General features: G+C 36.6%; 2 protein-coding genes across 5 annotated transcripts; both read left to right on the top strand.

Moving 5' to 3' along the window:
• Positions 1–493: 493 nt before the first annotated feature.
• On the top strand, positions 494–7,957 carry LOC112292264 (uncharacterized). The gene is made up of 11 exons (XM_090256388.1): positions 494–700; positions 1,006–1,105; positions 2,419–2,859; positions 3,014–3,119; positions 3,578–3,789; positions 4,016–4,238; positions 4,497–4,579; positions 4,664–4,829; positions 4,981–5,063; positions 5,452–6,492; positions 6,686–7,957. Exons 1-11 carry the CDS (start codon positions 579–581, stop codon positions 7,214–7,216), a joined length of 3,108 nt encoding a protein of 1,035 aa, XP_090112514.1. The 5' UTR covers positions 494–578; the 3' UTR covers positions 7,217–7,957.
• Positions 7,958–13,975: 6,018 nt separating this feature from the next.
• On the top strand, positions 13,976–18,061 carry LOC112291991 (alpha/beta hydrolase domain-containing protein WAV2). Of its 4 annotated transcripts, none has more exons than XM_024540043.3 (9): positions 13,976–14,087; positions 14,384–14,473; positions 15,418–15,717; positions 16,067–16,102; positions 16,308–16,386; positions 16,751–16,805; positions 17,005–17,121; positions 17,344–17,496; positions 17,629–18,061. In XM_024540043.3, the coding sequence occupies exons 3-9, from the start codon at positions 15,471–15,473 to the stop codon at positions 17,875–17,877; spliced, it is 936 nt and encodes a 311-aa protein (XP_024395811.1). In that variant the 5' UTR covers positions 13,976–14,087; positions 14,384–14,473; positions 15,418–15,470; the 3' UTR covers positions 17,878–18,061. The 4 variants fall into 4 exon arrangements, with proteins under 4 accessions (XP_024395811.1, XP_024395810.1, XP_024395809.1 ...); XM_024540042.3 differs by having other exon boundaries at positions 14,384–14,499; XM_024540041.3 differs by lacking the exon at positions 14,384–14,473.
• Positions 18,062–18,951: the final 890 nt, after the last annotated feature.

Here is an 18,951-nt window from a genome sequence, read left to right as displayed (position 1 = left end):
ACTCCGGGTATCAGTATTTGTGGAGGCCATCGGACTTACTATCTCGCATTTATCAAAATAAAATCCAAGCGAATGTATACTGGAATTTTAAAATTATAAATGAATTCAAACATGAAATTTTTTCCATGGATCTACGTGATATATTTATTTGTATCAATTTTACTCTTTTTATCAATATTCGGCGTGTAGTAAATTTCAAGACTATTAATAGAAACTCCAAATATTGAATTGCAATCTATGTTCATGGATTCAAATTCTCATTATGAATGGAAAAACATCGAATTACATTTTCAACATCACTAATTGTGAAAATCTTAAGGGGATTGATAAAATTTTCATCCATTTGTATTCATTTTAAAAGTCAAATAGAATCAAAGAAATTAATGCAGTTCTTCTAAAAAATAAGTATAACGAATAAAAATTAAAATCCTATGGATGGGTGAATTATATATATTGTTCGACAAATACAAGCCAAAGGAGGTATGACGCAAAATGTTGCTGAGGAATGATTCATCGTAATGTTCCACACCGACGGCGTCCGAACGAGTTTCGAGCAGAGCTGAGCAACAGCCGTCGCAATGGCAACTCCGAGGTGTCAGAGTTCCTCGCCATGCCCATCTGCGCTGCAGCTCTTGCGCTTTGCTTGCTTACTGGTGTCACTCAAACACTACCCACCACGAATCTTCCTCGAGGCCTTCCTGTTGATACTCCACCTTCTGAATTTTTTTTGTTTGTTTGTTTGTTTGTTTGTTGTGAGTGGATTGTTTGGCGTGCGCGTTGAGCTGAAAGGAACTGATTGCTTGTTGTGACTTGAAGTGATGTGAGGTTGGAGGAAGTAATATGCTGCCCGATGAGGATTTTCAGTTGATGTGGTCGCATCGTCTGTCCAGAGGAAGCCTGTGACTCGTCAAACTTGCGCAGTTTGGATTCTTAGTTTGCTATTGTGAAAATACGCTAATGTTTGACGTTAGGAACTGAGGCTCAATGATGGCTGTTGGCGCTAAGGAAACGTAATCGAAAGCTTGATTTCGTCATGGATATTGAAGGAAGGCGTTCCATGTCGTGGTCACCACCAAAATGGAGGAGGAAGACACTTTGCAACGAGGTTCTTTCGCTGCTTCTTGCTGATCCTTGACAATTACCGAATGATATAGGTTGTGTATTGTCTGGCTCCAGTCTTCCTGAGAAAACAGCATAACAGAATATTGTCCTGCTTCCTGGACAGGTTGTTAACAAGCTCCAGAGCTCTCGTGTGCTGTGTGGTTATACTACATTGTCTTACGCAATTTCTCTATCGGCCGGTATCTGTCACTTCACGATGAACCGATGAATATGGTAGATGGAAGTTCCAGCTTACGTCCTTAGATGGCTGCAGAGGTCACTTGGCTGGCTTTTTAGTCTATGCTCTTAGTGATATTGATTGCTACTTCGTGAATCGAGAAGTACTTTAGCATGCTTGCCCAAGCCACTTTCCACAACAAAAAAATGTCGAAGGTATTGTAGAATCACTACTTCACAATCAGAGGATCATTATGGCGCTCTTAGAAAAGTACTGCCGTATTCATAAATTCTTGAAATATGCCAATGTTACATTGGCGGAAGTTGAGAAATGTTTCGTGATCTGCCAATGAAACGAATATTTCTCGACTTGGCGCTAGAGGCATTCCTTGCGAAACGCTTTCGTTTTGTACCGGATTTCACACTTTCGGTCTACGTAACCAGTCGAGAGAACATGGATGACGACGCAAACTGCTCTAAATGTATACTAATGTATAGTAGTCGTCATATCCTCCAGCAAGTTCAAGGCTCATCCTGTTTGCTCTATGTCTAAATGCCAGATTATTGGTGATTCGAATGAGCAATTTTCGACTTGTGTGGGTGGGAGTATTTGTTATACAACACAAACACGATCAATCTCATTTGGCCCATAAAAGATTAGACGTATTCGGGTTGTATAATGATTAGAAACTGATTCATACATTGATAAACTGTATCTCAATCGCTCGCTTCGTACAGACCATTTCTTGCATCCTCGAAATCATGTTGTATAATGTTTTGTAAACCTTCGGTTTTAACCTGAGTGTGTTCAAAAGTTTCGTTAAATTTTTCTTAGTTAGGATAATTCAATATGTCATGACCTTTTTTCGCTGCAACTGTGGAACACAAAGCTTTCATTACAATGCCTAGGAACTCGATTATCTGTAGAAGCTCTGGCTAGATGTGGAACTATTAAAATAAGTTTCAGAGTGATATGATTTTTTACCTCTATGAAAATCTATCTTCCTCAACATTAGTTTTAGATGGAATGTGTTAGCAAGCTTGTACGTTCCAATTTCAGAAGTTACTCAGGAAAACCTTAGGAGTAAGGAACGATAACTGCTACATATTATATTGGTTCATTCGACACTTTTGTGGCAGGATGAATTTTCAAGCGATGAGGATGCCTTACCGTCAGCTCAATGGAACAGGCGGATGCAGACAGCTAGAAGTATGGAGGGTTCAAAGCTAAAACCATCTGTGAGGCAGTTAAATACTATCAATTTGGAAGATTCTCAAGCGGAACCTCCAATTTCTCATAATCAAACGGAGGACCATCTTCATGGAAGTGGATGGCAAGATCCAATCTGCGTTTTATTTCAGAAAGCAAATGAGTGGCAAGATCCAATATGTGCCTTATTCCAAACTAAGAATTCAGCAACCTGCACAACAGAAAGTCTTGGCTCAGATGGGAGCTGTAAGCTGGTGACGCCGCTTGAAAGGAGTACTACATCGTCCAGCAGGACCAATTCGGGAAATGGTGGTTTTGTAGATTACTCTGTCCAAGAGAAAGAGCTCAAAGGTCCTCCGAAGTCATTACAGGTATCTTATAGACACAAATACAACTGCGATATCGTTACTTAATGTTGGTTTGCAGTTAATCCAATTGGATTTCTTGTTGACCAGGCTCCGCATCTGAGACAACAGTCACTAGTAGAATTTCATTACTATTTTACTTACATCTTGAATCAATCAGAGCGTGACTGGGTGCTTATCTTCTGCACAACATCACCGCCAAGCTACCCTATTCAAGGATACGAGATTTCCGCCTGAGCTAATCGAACGGGCTATTCAGCTACACGGTGGGCCACGTCTTCGATATCACTGCCTTGATTAGTTTGGACAGTTTAATTAACAATTTTTTTGAAAGAGCGTAAAGTCTAGAATTCACTCTGTTCATGTTTCTATTCCAGAAATTAATAATCAACCAGGTAGATGTGGGCTCCGATGAGTACCTCATGGCCGTCTTTTAAATGTCTTGTTGGATTTGAATGTGATGCTACTTGTTTTCATTTCAACTCTGAAGTGTTTATCGTCCGATTTACAACGAGGTTCAACTCGGATGTAGTATTTACTGTGATGGTTGACTTCGATCCTGCTGATGGGAATGACGATTACAAGCTTCTATGTAGCCATTTGAACGTCAACGAGTTAATTCATATGGGAATTATGAGAATATGTGGACATTTTTCAGATTTAAGGTTGTGTCGGAATCCATACGCAATCATTGTACGAACGCTTGACGGGAGTGTTGTTACAGGTGCTCAAGCCGATGACTCAATCGTATTGCAGTTCCTTCTCGATTGGCGCGAAAAGAATGCACTAAAAACTGACTACGAGAAACAAGACAAAAGCTACTTCAAGTTTCAGAACAAAGACAGTAGGAGCACTGAAGAAAATGTGTCTTTTCTACTAACCATCAGTCAGCAAATTGCAAACTCAACGAGAAAAAATGAAACCGAACAGATTTGGGTGAGCCACTTCCTGTTCATTTTCTCTGATCAAAATAAAATTTCAATGAGTGGATTATGACAACCAGACTTTCATCATTTGCCAAACATCGAATGCTCAGAGAAATGTTGCAGTTTACCAAGGTGGTTAGTCCACTTAATTGCATTAATAAATTTGATTGAAGAGGCTTTAAGTCCGTGTTAGGAGGCTCGTTAACGTAGTCTTCTGGTATTGGATTTGTTAACAGGACATTGTCGACTCTGATTCTTCAGACAGTGATTTTGATGACGATGATGACGAAACAATTCAGTCAATGCCTCAATCATCTACTGATCGGACCGTTGAAGACAGATCGGATAATCCACCTACTTTGTTCAAAAGGGAACTTCCAGCCGGCGAGGGTTATCGCAACCTTATGAAAAACCATGGGTTTGAAGCGAATGTGGTTGACAGGGCCATTCAAGAACTAGGTCTGACTTGAATGAGTTTTGGTTTTTCATTTTTTATTATTATGTTAATAAACATACACATCGTCACAGAATACTCATCAATCTTATGACAATCGTTTCTGAGGCACGGTGGAAAGATGAAATCAGTTCTTTAATGAGTTGTTGTGAATTCTCATTTTCATACCCAAGGTGGGATACGGTGTTGCTAACAGTGCGAAGAGAGAACCGCAAGAAAGATTAATAAGACCCACATAAAGTTCTGATTTCTCACTTTGGCAGGAGAGGGCGTTGAGTATGACATGCTGCTTGAGTATCTGCTGTACCTGACGGCTCAACAGTATTCACAAGCACCTTCAATCTCGGTATGATGTTCGTTACGTTTTGTTTTACAAATGGTTTGGGGTTATTAGCAGAGGTACTGGCATTGATGGTAAAATTTGGGTCAGGCAAGTTGTGACAAGCGCGCAAGCGTTACAAAAAACCTTGTTGAAGAGCGTAGTTACCCATCTAAGGAACAAGCAAGTTGTAAGAAGCCAGTGACTACTGTGGAAAAATTAATGGAAGGATGTGGAAACCCAACCAAGGCTGTTGAACGACCTGTGGCAAATTGTGGTCAGTCTCAATCCCGCAGCAATTTACTGTGCTTTCTTTTTCCATTTAGTATTAAGAAATAGCCTTGAATTCAAGGTATATGGAACACGGTGGATGTATTCCTTCTCTTATTCCTTCTCCTACTCATGTTGATTATTTTGTGATGAATCAGAGACTCCTTATTGGAACGCAAAACAAGACCGAAAAGTTGATCCAGTTGATTTCATTGCAGCTTATGGCGCCGGATCGAACAAGGTACACTTCTGGACTTTCCGCGGTTCAGATGCAGCAGTTTAATGGTAGGTTACGTCACCGCCAATCCTAAACATCATAACTTGATTCTGTCCTATTTGATCCTGTTGTTTCTTTTATCATATTCACTATCGAGTACCCAGTCATCTTTGGTTTAATTAGCATTTTCTGTTCTGGTATCAACTTTGAATCTAGGAAAGTGACGTAACCATCTGCTGTATCAAAGTCAATTCGAAATATCCCGAGATGCATGGACAGATACTCAGATTTATCCTCGACTTACAGAAGGTCTCTTTGAGGGTGAGATTCAAATTCTCGCCTGAGTGTAGTGGAGCGCAGTTGGCTAGTGTTTCGGAACTTAGTTACTAAGTGAAGACAATGTGCACTGCAGTCCGAAAGTGAATCACATTCCGACGAAGATCCACAAGAAGACACTGACTGGTCCTGGTTGCGACAAAACGTAGAAGAGGATTTAAGTACAAGCATAAGTGGTAAACGAAAGCTATGCTACAGTGGTGTGCCTCGTAGAAAACCGATAGTTCGCCTCAACCACCCATCGAGTTTAAAGCGAGAACAATTTGATCAGCCGCCGCTTAGCCGGATGCATGGTATGAAGCCAGAAAAATCTGAGGATTTGCCTCCTAGTCGGCGATTCAGTGTGAATCGAGAAAAATTCGATGACTTGCCTCCTGGTCGGCGACTTAGTGTGAAGCCAGAAGAATCCGATGACTTGCCCAATAGACGTCCAATTCATATGAAGAAAGAACAATTGGATCCACCTCCTTTGCGCAGGAGCCAATTGTTGAGTCGCATGCCCAAGGTCAAGGTCGAATCATCTCAACGAAGAGGAGTGATTAAAATTGGTAAACCTCGACTAAGTGAAGAGGGTAGTTCTGTTATTATTAATAAACACAAAGCATCCGTGGGATTTGGGTTGCCTGGTACTACAGTACAGCCTCGTCACTTGGATGAGGATGTGAAAGGTGCGCCATTCTTTTATTTTGAGAATGTTGCTAACATGCCGAATGATGAGTGGGAAAGGATACGGAGGCATCTCTTTGACATAGAACCAGAGTTTGTTGATTCGTTGCACTTTTCTGCGTGCCGACGACCAAGGGGATATATCCACAATTTGCCAATTGAAGGAAGGCGGAAGATTCTCAGAGACCCTCCTATGACTATTCAGGAACTACTGCCACATACGAAATCCTTTTGGCCAGCCTGGGACCCCAGGACGAAGCTCAACTGTATAACCACTCGAATGGGATCTGAGTTTCTAATTAAGAAACTTCATATTGGAGAAGGGACAGCATTGCAAACCACAGACCCAAGCCCAGATCAGCAGAGAGAAATTCTGCACTTGTGCAGGCACTGGAATTTGGTTTGGACTGCTCCAAACATCCCAACGCCAATTGACGAGACTGAGATTGAGGTCAGTGTTGATAAACTATTATGAACCAACTAATTAGTCGATGATTAGTATGAAATGGAAGGTGCTAATCTCGCAAGATGGTGCTCTATGATTTCACTTCGAGGTGCATTTTCTTATGTAAAATTGTTTCGAGAGGGGCCATGACACTCAAGTATTTATGAAGTTAATGCCCTGTAATTGTGCTCGAGTGCAGGCAATGTTAGGCTTTGATGCAGGTCATTCAAGAAACATCCTCAGCAATAGATCTAGATACAAAGCCCTGGGTAACAGCTTTTCTGTCTATACCGTAGCATTTCATTTTTCGGTTTTGAAACCATTGTATCCCAAGGGTATAAAGGTCTTGTCTCTGTTCTCTGGAATAGGAGGGGCAGAGGTGGCTTTGCACAAGATGGGCATGAAGCTCCTGGTGGTTGTTAGTGTCGAGATTGATGATGGTACACGCCGTTGTCTAGAAGCCTGGTGGGCGACCAGCAAACAAACTGGAGTCTTGAACCAGAATTACCACAATATTAAAGACCTTGGGCGAGCTCAGATCTCTGAACTTGTGAACAAATATGGCGGATTCGATTTAATCGTAGGTGGTACTCCATGCAATAATTTATCTGGAAGTAACCACGTAACTCGAGTTGGACTTGATGGAACGCAGTCGGCTGTTTTTTTCGAGTTTTCTCGGGTCGTGGCTGCAGTGCGGGAGTTAACAATGAGACTGCAATACAAGAAGTGACCATCATAAACTGAAAATGTGTGCGAGCTGAAGTCATAATATATATTCCCCTGGCAGAAATTTGGAACTTAGTCATTCAACACCTCAAGATGCTTGACGCATCGAGAAGAGGTGCTCTTCATTTATTGTTTGTCTGTTGCCTAACGCAACTGTAAACATCGCAGAAGAGGTTGTGGTTTATAAAGAATCTGTATTGGATGTGGGCTTATTAAGAATTGGAATGCCTAGGTTTTCAGCTGATCATCTTTTGATTTCAACAACAGTACTGGCGTAGTTGTCAAGTGGATACGCGTGCTTCATGGATGAGCGGATTAGTCATTTTGTGTAGTCAAATAGCAGGATCAGCGGCTTTCAGAATATTCCTGCAGATTGGAGTTCCTTCGGAAATTGTAACAATATTGACACATCAAACTGCTCATGCAAAAAGAACAATAATATGAGAAGGTAGACACTAGACCCGATGGGTTCATTTCGACCAATTGATTTTAGAAAAGCTTATTTCACTGTGGGTGACAACACCAAGTTTTACCACCTGTGAACTTCACCACCTCAGGCCAAGGTTTTTTGGAGACCAAGAGCTGCTCCAACAATATTAGCTGCCACACCATCTCATAGTTCAGATCAAGCTCAACAAGTGATGAAGGTTGTCAACAAGTTGTAGAACTGCAAGAAGTAGTATTACATAAGAAACCGAATTTGTTCAAGCCCTGAAGCTCTAATTTGATGCTCTAATTCAACGTGTGACTATTTGCAAATGTATCAGACAATCTTATTGGAACTTAAGAAAGAAGGATAGAGAGAATATAAGTCCTGTTGAGAGTAATAAATATTCTTGTTATTCTTTTGTGTGTTTACGTTCTGGTTTATAAAGTGATAGCAATTAGCAATGTGCTTAATATTGAAGTCAAACTTTGTTGTATGCACCAGTGTAAGAGTAGATTGGTTATCACAATGAATGATTGTGGCAATTTTTAAGGTTTCATCTTGCCAAAGATCATATAAAAGGTGGCACAACCATACCGCCTTGAAAGTGGCAATGGCTATTGCCATATACTCCAGAAGAAAATATATCTAGAGATTGAGGTATTATCCATGTATAGTGTAAAAATTACAAAGTTGGAGCTATAACCAAGGTAGTAAAGATTTCAATCAATAGTAGAATTTATGAATCCAAGTGTAGCCAAGAAGGCATTAATCTTATGAAACTATTCTTATTGAGATTGCTTAAGACCATAGAGCAACTTTTGGAGGCAATACATGAGGCTAAGGCACAATAGTTTGATACTATTGAATACATCCATGTATATCTCCTCTCAAAAGGAACCATTGAAAGAAACCATTTTTACATATATTTGATGGATGTAAAGATTATACTAAATATCAAGAGTTAGTATGAGGAAAATGGATTGAATATGCATCATTAAAGAGAAGATATCAATATAATCAAGTTTGAGAATTTTATTGAAACAATAAGCCATAAGCTGGACTTTGAACTTATCAACTTAGCTAGTACTTTTGAATTTTATTTTGAACACCTATTTATATGTAATTGGATGGCAATGAGCAGACAAATCAATGAATATTCAAGTGTTGTTGGTAACATGAGAATTCAATTCATTAACAATGGTTTGTTGCTATTGAATAGCTTTGAGAGATATCAATGTCTTTTTGTATGTTGTTGAATCTAGTCAAACATTAATAAGAATAAATAAGATGTATTTACTTTAGAAAAGTTGGCATGGATTTAAACAAGGCGAAATAAATTTGAATCATAATTTTCTATGGGATTACATAGAGGTGGGACCTACTTTGTTATTCATAATGAAACATACCAAGGAGCATAAGGTGAAGACAATGATGATGGCAAGGCAGTGTAGGCAAGGCTAGTCGAAACAAGAGGGTCAATAGGCAATAGTGATGGCAAGGCAATAAAGTCAGGGTTGGTCAAAACAAGAAGCTTAGTAGAGGTGTAGAGCAATAGGTGCCATAAGTGGTGCATATAGTAGCCAATGTGTAGTGTTAGTTTGAGGCTTGAGCTAGAATCTAGGATGCACAAAAGATGGCAAAAGGAGCTAAGTGGAGCACTAGAATATTGCAAGAACACTAACCTTGGTTTAAAAACACCCAATAGCATTGGAATTGACAAGTAAGTCAATTATAATAAATTAATTATTAAGGCCAAAGGAAAAAGAAGCATCCATACTCTTGCACCAATTAGGCTTTCTCATAATATTCTTGCACCAATTAGGCTTTCTCATAATATACATGGAATGGAAAGGAGCAAGAAAGTGAGGCAAATAAAATATTTAATTTGTAAATAAAGGAACAAATGTTTCAACGGATGACTCTTGGATAAGTATGGACAAAACAATGTTGATAAAAAAAAGATTGTAAAATCAAAAGTATTGGTGGGAGCAAAAGAATTGGACAACTATTATGAAAGTAGAATGGTATCAATAGTATTATAAAAGAGGATTATAGGATTGTTGTTAAAGGTGGTCAAATTAAAGCAAAAGGATCTTTATGAAGCATAACATCTTAAAAAATAATTATGGCTATTAAGATAATATTTTAAAATTTATATTCTTTACTTATAAAGTTATAGTCCAAAAGTATACATTTACTTGTTTTAGGATCAAGTTTTATACAAAGTGCATCTCCAATTTTGGCAAAGCATTTGTTGCCAAATACCTGCAAATAAAACATATCAAGTTTGTGGTTGTGCTATAGCTAGAATGGAATCTTTTTGTATATAATGGCCTTTATAGGGCTTTGATTTTAGAGATAAGTGGCACATATAACTGCTTCTTCTTAATATGATTTTGAAATTTAGACTTTTTGAAGTATATACCAAGTGGCATTAAGTAATATTTTATTTTATTTTATTTTTGTAACACCATTTTGTCTTATCATATAGAAGGTTGTTAATTATTATTAAATTCTATATATTAATAAGTATTAATCAAAGTTAAAAGAGAGATACTCTCTTCTTTGATTGGAGCAAGAGATGGATAGGATGTGACTATTTATTTCTTTATTTATTTATTTGCATAGACATTAAAAAATTTAAAGAATTTAAAACATTCACTTTTGAATCTAAAAAATTAAAAAATTATATAATAAGAATAGTTGTTGATGAAGGTAATATAGTACTCAAAATTAAAAAATATAGATGGAGATATCTTTCTACTTAGATCTAAATGAATCAATTCAAGAGATTGAATGGCCTAAAAAGTGGTGGTTTTAGAAAACTTTATAATTGTTTGTTTGCTACAGAATTAAGTATAGCACATGTATAGAAGAACTTGTTTGAAAAGCCCACTACTCCCTTATGTTGAGTGAATTATTTAAGCCTTTCAATACTTATGTGGTTTGAGTAACAATACTAGAAGTAAGTCAATTTTTTTGGTTAAGATTATGTTAGATTGCATAATCATATCTTTATAATAAATTTTAAATAATCCAATGCCAATACTTATAGAAATAACCAATTATGGATATATATGGCTACATGAAGAAGAAGAATATTTGATGTACTAAGTAATTAGACATTGTTCCAAAGAAAACAATTTGTAAGTGTAGAATTACAACAATCTTTCAAGCATTAAGTTTGATTTTTAATAAGTAGTCCTCTATTTTATTGATCATACTTAGAGACAAAAAAAAATTAAAAAATAGTGCAAATAAAGAATATATAAAGTATTGGTGAATTTTAACGAGATTTCCATTGATCAAGTAAATTTTGACCTCACCTTATCTACCAATTGGAAGAGTGAACTTTGAGTTTATTAAGTGAAAATGATTCAAAGTTGATAAACTTTTTTTTTGATGAGTGGTGCCCATATCCACAAGCCATTGATCATCTTTGGTGTCATCTTGTTTGATGAATTTGTAGAGCAAAAAGATTAAATGAGGTACACATGTGTATAGAAAGAGGGTGGAATTTCTTCCACTTCTTCAACCTTCTATGTAAATTTTTATTTTTTTGAAATATATGAAGTAGCTATAACATTTGCATCTTTTATTTTGTTTTTAAAACAAGTGGCTCTTCAATGTCATATCATTTTCTAATGAGGACAAGGAGTTGTTGGTTTTGGCTTGTTTATGGAGTATTTCGAATCTCTTATGTATTGTTTTTGTGTAGTTCTTAGTTGCTACTTGCCTTTATTTCTGTAGCCTGCAAAGAGGGCTTGTGATTTAAAAGAGGATCCTTTTATAGTTGTGTCTTCTTAAAGTAGAATTATAATCAACTTGAGAAGAGTTGTAGTCCCTATGGTATGTAATATTTGAATTATGGTTCCATATTGTGATAGCATGGATCTCATGAGAGTAAAATTTTTTATTTGTGATAGTACTATGATCCCTACGGAATGACGTTGTTGAAATAGAGACTTAAAGTTGTATAGGTATTATATCACAAACTTGTCTAATTTTATTTTTTGTATAATATATTTTTCTTGTTGGTGAACTTGAGTGACTATATTACTTGCAGAATACATGTATTCAAGAGCAAGCTATGCCTCATTAGTAGTTTTATATGCTCCTATGTGGGATAAGATTATATTGTCTATACAATATCAAATTGTTGTAAGAGCAATATGATCTCTCTTCTTTTATATGAGAATTGGAATTTGATTCATTGGTTGTAATATTGTTGTTGCATTTAGTTTTGTAATAGAAGTTGGATCTTTTTTAATCCTAAATCTAAATCCTAATTTTCTTCTCTTTCAAATTTTATTTGTATATTTTTTTTTAAATAATGTACCACAATCTATTAAATTTTGGCCATTCTTTTGTAATAAGACTTTTTATAACCTTGTTTTCAAGGAAAAAGGTTTATTGGTGCTCCAGTTTCTTTGTAAAACATCTTCAATAAAACTTCTTCTTCTTAAATTTTTTATTATTAATTTTTTAAAATTTAATTTTGTAAATTCTTAAAAATAAGCTCTAATACAATATTATAATTTAATAAAGAGGGTGAAAGGAAATATAACTTCTATTGAAAGTAATAAATATTCTTATTATTATTTTGTGTATTTACATTCTAGTTTCTATTATTAAAGAAGATGCAACTAAAAAGGTTGTGCCCTTTAGACAAGATGCAACATTTTGTTGCACGTACAATTTGATTATATTCTAATAAATTTGACAATGTTAGATGCTTGTGCCGTGGTACAAAAGAAAAGACTAGATTGAAAGTGGGTGGTGTTGTGACTTTACTAGGATCACAATATTTCTGATGCTAATTTAGTTGAGCCTGAGAATGTTAAATTGTTAAGGTTTGTAGTCAGTTTGTAGTCATAGAGATGTCTCCTTGCTTTGTGACAATCATAAGATCAAATTCAATGTTTACTTGTTAACAAAAAAAAAAATTTGGTAATTTGAAGGAGATTCTCATATCTAGAAGTTCATTTTACAAGGATCTTTCAAAAGGTCTCTTATTTAGTGAAATTTGTTTGTTTTGTTTTGTTTTGTTTTTTTTTTTTTTTTTGGAAGTTTTGGTTTTGGGAGATAGTATAAAGTAAAAAGAAGTTATCAAATAGACAAAATTCTTTTTCATTACAAATTTAAATTTTTTAATTTTTTTTTCTAATGATTATAAAAAATATGAAATTCTTTTATTTTATTAATAGCTGATTTTAGAAAAATTTACTATGATTATTTAGTAATTTTTTAAATCATTTCTTAATGTGGATTTATTACAAATTCCAAAAAACAACATTATTTGTGCCATATAGAAGAAAAATAAAACATATTTTTTTTCTTATTTTTTTCTTGCTAAAGTTGATGTTTTTAGGTATAAAGCTAACTAAGTGAGATTTTTTAATTTCAACCAATCGAAGAATTTAAAAGTTGAGACCTGCCAACTTTCTCTTAAGTACAAAGACCTCTTGAGAATATCAAAATGCACAAGTATAAGACTTGTTAATGGTGCTTATTTAAGAATAATGTGCTGTAATTTTCTTATACTCATAAAATATCACTTTTTTACTCACAAAACAAAAATTCTACAAAAATTATTCTACAATGGAAATATATTTATTGTAAATGCTGCTTGATTAATACTAATAGATAGATGTAAAAGCTTTTTATTTTTATTTCAAGGTCGTTGTCATAATCTGGTAAAATTAAATAAACAATTATATAAGTTCCAAAACCTCACAAGAATTTTTATTCTATTTTTTAAAATTATAAATAAATAAAATCCACCATCAAAATTAGAAATAACTAGAAATTCAAAGATGCAAAGATGGTTTTTTATTCTTATTTTTATACTAATTATAAGACTCGTATTTTACATTCATTCATTTATTTCTTTATTTTTCTTTTTTATATGTATGTTGTTGACTGTGTTAATATTAAAACCATTCATTCTCTATTAGTTTTCATTTCTCATTCTTAGTGTAGTACAATGGTTCATAGAACTTGAATCATCAACAACAATACATACTCCATGTAAAAGCTCATCTCAAGTTGATTATTCTCTCTCTCACTCTCCCCCACATTTCGAAAGAATATATATAAATATATATTAATGAAACACCTCCATCTCATGGCCCTCTCATTGAATGTGGAGCGCCCCTCCCCATGAAGCCAATATTCCCCATGAAGCCATTTCTCATTCAGAGGGGGGCCTTCTGCGAAAGTGCAATCTCGTTCCCCACCCGAAGCCAATGTTCCCAAGAGGAGGGGAACTCGATGCCCGGGAAGAAAGAAAGAAACAAAGCAGGCTTCGAGGAAGTCCTGTCTTCTTCTGCTTCTACTTCGACGCTCAACTTATCCCCCTGGAACACATTCTCGCTCCGATCGACGTTGTGGGTTCTCAAGCTGAGTGTGATTTCTCATCGGATTCCGCCTCTCGCCAACTGGGGTTCGATTTTTTTCCCGAATTGGTTCGAGTTATTTTTTTTCTAGGTTCTGCTCCACTGGTTGATAGTCGGAGGTCGCCCCCCTTGCTGAACCCCCTTTTGATGCCAGTGCGTAACTGTCGTCGGTTCCGTTTGGGTTGGATCGATAGGGGTCTTCGTTTTTGTTCCTGGATCGATTCGAGGACAAGTTTAATTTTTTCTTCGTGGGAATAGTCAAGGTATCTCGTGGGCGTGGAGTGTATTTCTGTTTGGTTTTGTTGGTGTGTTGTAAGATGCCATTATTGGTGGGGTGATGTAGGTTGGACCGCGGGCTTCTTTAAGCAGCCGTGAAGGCGGAGTGTCCGGAGACATTCTGACTTGGTTTATTTACGATAAAATAAAATAAAATGTAATACAGGCGATTAATCTTTTAGGGTATGAGCTTTAGTCTTTTTCTGCGAAAATGGCATATATTTGCTGGAGGAATGCATTTTTTCGATCGTTCGTCCGATTATGTCAATGAGCTGGAGTTGTTGCGTGTATTTGTCTTTGCTCTCCTCATTCGCTACTTTTAGAATTAATCTAGTTCGAGTGCGTAGGGCAGCGTTGAAGTCATTTCGGTGTTCTGGCGGTGGTGAATTAGCTTGTGGAGTGGGTTTCAGTAGTAGTTCCATAATGAGAAAGACACCGTTGAATGGGGAGGATTTTTTGAACGTGAGGGAGATCTAATTGTGTAAAGCAACGTCTATGAAGTCGCTCAATAATTGTCCGTTCTTCAGTCTTCGCATTATTGTACGAAGAATACATTTCAAATCACAATGTAGCTGCTGCACTGTTTTTCCAAAGCTCTGTGGAAGCCCAATTCACACACTCATCTCCAAAACTCTGTTATGTCGCACATATGCTAGTCCACTTGGCTGCTTTTAAGTATCGGGGTGCACCATAAACTGTCCTTCTGGCCTTCGTGTCATTACTCTTTGTTATTCAAAAGGCCCAAACATATGATTGCTGTTTCTACTGGTTGGCATCATCAGGGCGCGACAATAGTTACAGAGGGGTGTTTGCAGGATTGAGATTCAATCCCTTAATTTGGGAGACGCCGACAGTGCTCTCAGTCTGGCTTAGAGTGTTCTAGGAGGCTGTGTTATATAATGAGTATGCTTAGAGTGCATTGAAGTGGCTTTGAAATTTTGAACGTTGAGTCTTTCAGTTGAGGTGATGTGTAGATTACAATGCTGAACCTTTTCCTAATCGTAACTTTGACTGTTATGCTTAGATTGAAAGCATGTGTGAAGGTGCTAATGCTATTGACCGAGAAAAGCGACGCTAAGCAGAAGGAATTTTGTGGTGCAGAAAATTGTCTCATGATACTTGATTAAGGTGAATCTTGGACTACGACCAGCAAGATGGGAGGCTGGTGGACGTGGTTTAACGGTCTGCTCTATGGGGTTGGAGGACTTGCTTGTGCGGGTGTGGCGATTCTAGTTGCGTTTCAGGAGAAGCTTGTGTATGTACCAGTAATTCCTGGCGTGAAGCGAGGTTACCCATATTCTCCGACACATTTTAACCTTCGCTATGAGGACGTGTGGCTTACCGCTAAGGACGGAATACGACTACATAGTTGGTTCATCGAATCTCATGTTAAACGTCCAGGTATTATAATTAGCTGATCAGGGCAGGGAAGGATTTCTGTTGTGCGAAGGCATAGGTATTGGACCCCCCCGTGAGTATGTTTGCCCGTCCATCCCGTCCACCCCGTCCATCGTAAAACTCAATGTATAATCGATATGACTTTGAATTTGACGATTGCAGAGTTGGGACTGAGCTTTAAGATACGAGCTCTTGTATTTTTTCTGACGTGTTTGAATCTAGACATCAATGGCATAGTGGCGATGTGGCATAACCATTACATCTTGTAGTATTTGAGTCCCTAGGCTGATTGTTTTATTTTTGGTTAATTTTCCTAGTTTATTTACCAATAGATGTGGATGTGCTCTTGCAGGGCCAACATTCCTTTTCTTCCAAGAAAATGCTGGCAGTATCCTCCGATGAAATATTTCGTCACTTGATTTTGGTGTCTTTATATGCATGGAATTCATAAATGTTATGTTGTGATGAGTATATTTGGGGAGGAGTTTGATGAATCGTCTAATCAAAGCAGCATGCTCTAAGTAGGTTAATGAGCTTTTACGTTTTAATAATCGTGTATTGTGAGCGATTGTTGTTCTAAGCTTGTTAAACAGACATAGCACACCGCCTACATTTTGTGCATCTCATGGTGCGGAAATTACAGTGCAATGTTTTCATGCTCTCATATCGTGGGTATGTTATTTTCTCCTAGGCTGTAACGCACAATATGTAACCTATGGCACTTGATGTTGATTGTTTGTCTAAGAAGACAGTGCTGTGCACTCTTTTAAATGAACCATATTACAAGATGTTATGTATTTATAATTACTGTAATATGCAAGAGTTTGTACTTCAAGGTGAACTTCTGGAAAGCTATTTATGCCATAGCTTCACATCCTATTTATGGATCGAGGAGATTTTTGTTAATTACTATGTGTCAGGTAATACTATGTAGCAGGACTTAGAATTCGTGTGTCGGATGTTGTAGTTTTTCTAGTTTGGTGTGCTTAACTTTCAATCTTTTCACCCCAAATAATTTTTTTTGCTTATGATTCAGGTATGGTGACAGTGAGGGTTTTCCTTCCCAGCATGGCATTAAATTGGATGCTCAGGTATTAATTGTACTCGTCGTGCCAATTTCACTCTGTAGAGTGAAACGCTTAACAAAACATATGAATAGGACAACCTGAGTAAGTGCTTGGTATTTGTGATATGAAAGTGCATTGATCATGTTTGTTGACATGCTGTGACTGTTTGTAAAGAATTATGATTTCATATTTGTCTACTCACGAGCTCTTTGATGTTTGACAGGCGGCATTAGACTATTTGCACTCGAGACCAGACATTGATCCATCCAATATCTTTGTGTTCGGAAGGTCGCTTGGTGGAGCTGTAGGGGCTGCTCTTGTGAAGGACAGTCCTAGAAAGGTGAGACATTTAAAATATATAACCTGGTTCAGGATGAGCACATAGATGCTCTTTTTATTTTTTATTTTTTTAATTTATTTATTTTTTGTTGTGAGGACATCTTGAGTTTGCAATCTGTCTGTTCAAAAGCCATGACAGAAACAATCAGTTGTGCAGCTATTTCAATCGATACTGCTCTGGAAAACATAGTTCTTTACTCAACACAAGGTTTTTCGGTTGCAGGTTGCTGGTTTGATATTGGAGAACACATTCACTTCAGTTCTTGATATGGCAGGAGTTTTGCTACCCGGGTTGAGATATATTGTTAATGGAAAGGGAGGATTATTGAATTGGTTCGTGAAGTCACCGTGGAAAACAATTGAACTCATCAAGCATGTAAGATGTTCCTTTCAGTCCATCTCCTTTGCGTTCTTGCTCCATTTGTCGGATTTCTTTGGTCCAGAATTATTCTTTACCTTTTGTCGGCTCCTTTTCTCACTTTATCCATGCGTCTTTATTGCCTTTCAGGTTGATGCACCTATTTTGTTTTTGTCTGGCCTACTGGATGAGATGGTGCCTCCATCACACATGCGAGAACTCTATGATGCAGCTCAAGATACCTCTAGTGCTCGACACACTTTAGTTGAGTTTCCAGATGGTACCCATATGGAGACGTGGTCGCAGGGTGGTGATCGCTACTGGCGTAGTATTGAAATTTTTGTGCAAAATTGTGCAGCAGATACCAGATCTTTATCTACAAGTAGTATTGACACGTAGTCATGGTGTTGGTCTTGCTTGCTTTATTGCTGTTGCTGTTCCCGATGTTCTGTAAAGTAGTCATTACCATTGTTTTAGAGGTAATTGTGAAGTTGCGTTGCTCTCATATCGGTTTTCGGAATGTCAGTCCAAGTATTATTTGCTGTATCCCAGAATTTTAATCGTAGCACATCCATCCAATCCATTGCCTGGACTCTCTGTTACCTTTTTTTTTTGGTCTGGAACTTGCCGTAGGGTTTTCTGTGATGATTAGACACTTTCGAAAAAAAATGCATTTTTTAGTGTTTGAGGACATGTGTTGACGGTGCAAATGTAATATTGCATTGAGATGCTACAAGATCCATTTCGCCGTTCTGTCTTGCATGTTAAGTTAGAATATATATCTTAGACTATTTGTTCTTATTAGTTGGAACCAACAAGATTAAGGTTGAAAAGGATCCATTAGAGTTGATTTTATCTTGATGGAGCGGATTAATAGTTTATAGGAGTTCGATTTATAAGTAATTAAGAGTGGTGGTTAGGAATGTTGAATCTTTGTGTGGTATAAATGAAAACAGATCATCACTAATTGATGGAAGAAAACGAGCTCATTCTTTTACCAAGCATTGCTAAATAGCAAAAATGAAAAGTTTGTTTTGTATGATTTAAGTTTAAGGAGAATACATTTGTTTGATTTGATGGTTCAGAACCACCCACTAGTTTTTCTACGTTTTGCATGAAAGATGTAGAGTAATGAAACATGTATTTATAGATTTTTGACATTGTGTTTCAATTTTCATGCTAGCCATAATTTTTAAACATATATATATATATATATATATATATATACATACTAAATAAGAATTATTTGTTTTACATAAATTTTTATTCTAAACCATCTAATTATGTCTTATTATAAATTGTTACATTATGTTAAGTACCTTTTTACTTGTTTAAACATTATTATTACTTAACAAGTTCTTATTATTTTGTCTATGATATCCATATTGTTATTTTTAGCATGTTCCTAATTGATTGGATTTTTGTTAGATAGTTAATTTATAACTTTAAAAAGTATTAATTAAGAAGATTGTA

This window comes from Physcomitrium patens, chromosome 15 (assembly GCF_059467195.1).
Source record: "Physcomitrium patens ecotype Gransden chromosome 15, ASM5946719v1, whole genome shotgun sequence".
Lineage (NCBI taxonomy): Eukaryota > Viridiplantae > Streptophyta > Bryopsida > Funariales > Funariaceae > Physcomitrium > Physcomitrium patens.
Note: the sequence above shows the minus strand (reverse complement) of the source record. Positions and strands in the feature narration are given on the sequence as shown.

Excerpts from the sequence above, each read along its gene's own strand:
- LOC112291991 (XM_024540041.3), top strand. The coding sequence starts at position 15,471 with ATGGGAGGCTGGTGGACGTGGTTTAACGGTCTGCTCTATGGGGTTGGA. Across the intron at positions 16,103-16,307 it reads CTTCCAAGAAAATGCTGGCA|ACATAGCACACCGCCTACAT; the intron begins GTATCCTCCGAT and ends CTTGTTAAACAG. Across the intron at positions 17,122-17,343 it reads TGAAGGACAGTCCTAGAAAG|GTTGCTGGTTTGATATTGGA; the intron begins GTGAGACATTTA and ends TTTCGGTTGCAG.
- LOC112292264 (XM_090256388.1), top strand. The coding sequence starts at position 579 with ATGGCAACTCCGAGGTGTCAGAGTTCCTCGCCATGCCCATCTGCGCTG. Across the intron at positions 1,106-2,418 it reads GGAAGACACTTTGCAACGAG|GATGAATTTTCAAGCGATGA; the intron begins GTTCTTTCGCTG and ends CTTTTGTGGCAG. Across the intron at positions 4,239-4,496 it reads CAGGGCCATTCAAGAACTAG|GAGAGGGCGTTGAGTATGAC; the intron begins GTCTGACTTGAA and ends TCACTTTGGCAG.